The 2,446-nt window shown below is 35.4% G+C and overlaps 1 protein-coding gene across 1 annotated transcript; it reads right to left on the bottom strand.

Moving 5' to 3' along the window:
* Positions 1 to 750: 750 nt before the first annotated feature.
* Positions 751 to 1,878, bottom strand: LOC102803237 (uncharacterized). Its single transcript, XM_006811438.1, has one exon. It carries the CDS (start codon positions 1,876 to 1,878, stop codon positions 751 to 753), a length of 1,128 nt encoding a protein of 375 aa, XP_006811501.1.
* Between the last annotated feature and the right edge of the window lie 568 nt (positions 1,879 to 2,446).

Below are 2,446 nucleotides of genomic sequence, written 5' to 3'. Positions count from 1 at the left end.
AAAAAAAGAAGTTCGCTGATTCTGTTCTGAACATTTTGAATTTTGGCATTCCAACGGTGTATCCTTGGAAGGAAAAAATAATAAAATAATAATAATAATAAGGTTATTAAGAGAATACCTAAAACAATGCACTCAGACAGTATTCAGACATCGATACTCCAGCTGTACTGTCTTTGTGCATACTTTGAGGTATTCTCGTAATAACCATTAAATATTGTATCATATTTAACACGTAAACAAACAATATCTGAATGCAACATACATCAGGTAGAAATATGAACAATGATAACTACAGAACTCCATAGAATAGTTTGCAATTCACAAGGTACCTGTACTTCCTTTATATTACTGAAATCTCTCGCATCCATATTTGGTTTCATTATCTGCTTCGGCACCTTATACTATTCCAATTGACTTTGACATTGACTTACTTGATTTGAATATACATATAGAATGTTTACATATCATCTGTGACATTTATGTGACATTCAATTTGATATATAGCTAAACAATTGTACCGAAAGGCCAGGAATTATTAAATACATACACAATTGTATAAATACATACTGTAATTGAAATATATTTGAAATGCACATTGTGTGTTCTAACTAGTGTGTGAATACCATTATATCATTTCTTCTATTGTCTACATTTTTGTCGATACTATATACTATGAATATATATCATTTCCGTTTGGAATGAAATTCTGTAGTGTCTTTGTAATGGCACTTCATAAGACTAGACTCGTTATCAGGTATCAGTTTCTAAAGTGGCTGGCCTTTCCACACAGGTGGGCATTTCCATGCTCAGTTTGGTTAAACTCCGAGGTGACCGGTTGATTTCACGATTAGAATCAAGTTGTGCATGTTGACTTTTCGGCCAAAACACTTTCCTGAATGCGGCTCTGTGATTTTTACTTCCAGTGTTGTATATTATAGGATTCGCTGCAAACTGGAGTGGTATCATTACCCTGGCTATGTAACGTAAACAAATCGAATTTCTTATTGGTATTACTGATATGCCTGATATTATTTTGATGGCTAAAATTACGTAGTATGCGGCAAGAGGAATACAGCAAATGAAGAAAACGACTGTTATCGTCACGCAGACGAACAATACTCGGGTTTCGTCTGAGGTATGAAATTGTTCACTGTTATTCGGGGATGAGTAGCGTGGTGGGGTCCTCGTAAACATATTAATGGTTATCAGTGTATACGTTGTCATGACAGTAACGACAGAGAGTGTTATGCAGATTATCATGAGAAGAATAACGACAATTATCAACGTTCTGTCAGTGTAATTGATATAACTGATAACATCAAGCAAGGCGACGACTATACTATACAGCCAGCAGACTGTGAGCGATGTGACAACTCTGGATTTACTCTGTAGCCTTAGCTGTAATGCTTTGAATGGAAAGCAAATTGCAATGTACCGATTGATACTGATCAATGCGACTATCAGCAAGGAAGCACAAAATCCAATATCCGTGATGGCCTGTCCGCCTTGCATGTCAAATTTCAAGAAAGATTCCAACTGCCATTTTTCAGCTATGGAATAAAACAAATAGTAACAGGAGAATATGATATCAGCGACTGACAGGTTCATGAAAAACACATTCGTCACAGTTCTCATGACTTTCACCTTGCTTACCACAATGAAGAAAGCCAAGTTTCCAGCCAAAGCAATAATAGTTGATAAGATATAGATCATAAACTCGGCGTCTGCATTCGCGAATGGACATGACATTGGATAACTTTCTTCTGATGTCAAATTTTCGGAATACGTGATATTAAAAGTTGTCGAAGTCATTATAACTATGTTTTCTTCTGAAGTTGTATTCCTAGAATAAGCGATATTATAGGCTGGTGACGTCATTGTGACGAGACTGATTCAGGAAACTGTGATTACCTGGATATGAGAAATGGATATAAATATAATGAATTATTGTCGGTTATATTGTACTGCAACCACGTGACAATATCAAATCACAATCAAATGGTAGTTTTATCTTCACAAAATAGTGAACTAAAGCTGGTCATTAAAATGTTTGTAAAATTACGAATCCAAGGTGAATGACCCCATTTATTCGTAATGCCATTACGGTAGACCGTCGTGATATTAGGTTGTACAATGTTAAGCCATTTTATTCAAGTTACTCGCATTGTGGCGAGGAAGACGACACTGGTGGGTGTACGGTTTTGTATAAGACCTAAACATGAACATAAACACGATATACTTGTTATACCATTTTACTACCATCTAACATGAATTCGTTGTTTACGTCACATTCTAATTCTTGCTGTCAAATATGTTAAAGATAAATATTCCGTCGCGATGTAGCTGTCCGTGTAGTTTTTTTTTTTTTTTTTTTTTGTAGGATTAATTCGAGCAAGAGAATTGCCACAATTTGGTACAGGCATCGACATATTTACAATTCCCAAAC

This window comes from Saccoglossus kowalevskii, chromosome 11 (genome assembly GCF_978046115.1).
Source record: "Saccoglossus kowalevskii chromosome 11, keSacKowa6.1, whole genome shotgun sequence".
Lineage (NCBI taxonomy): Eukaryota > Metazoa > Hemichordata > Enteropneusta > Harrimaniidae > Saccoglossus > Saccoglossus kowalevskii.
Note: the sequence above shows the minus strand (reverse complement) of the source record. Positions and strands in the feature narration are given on the sequence as shown.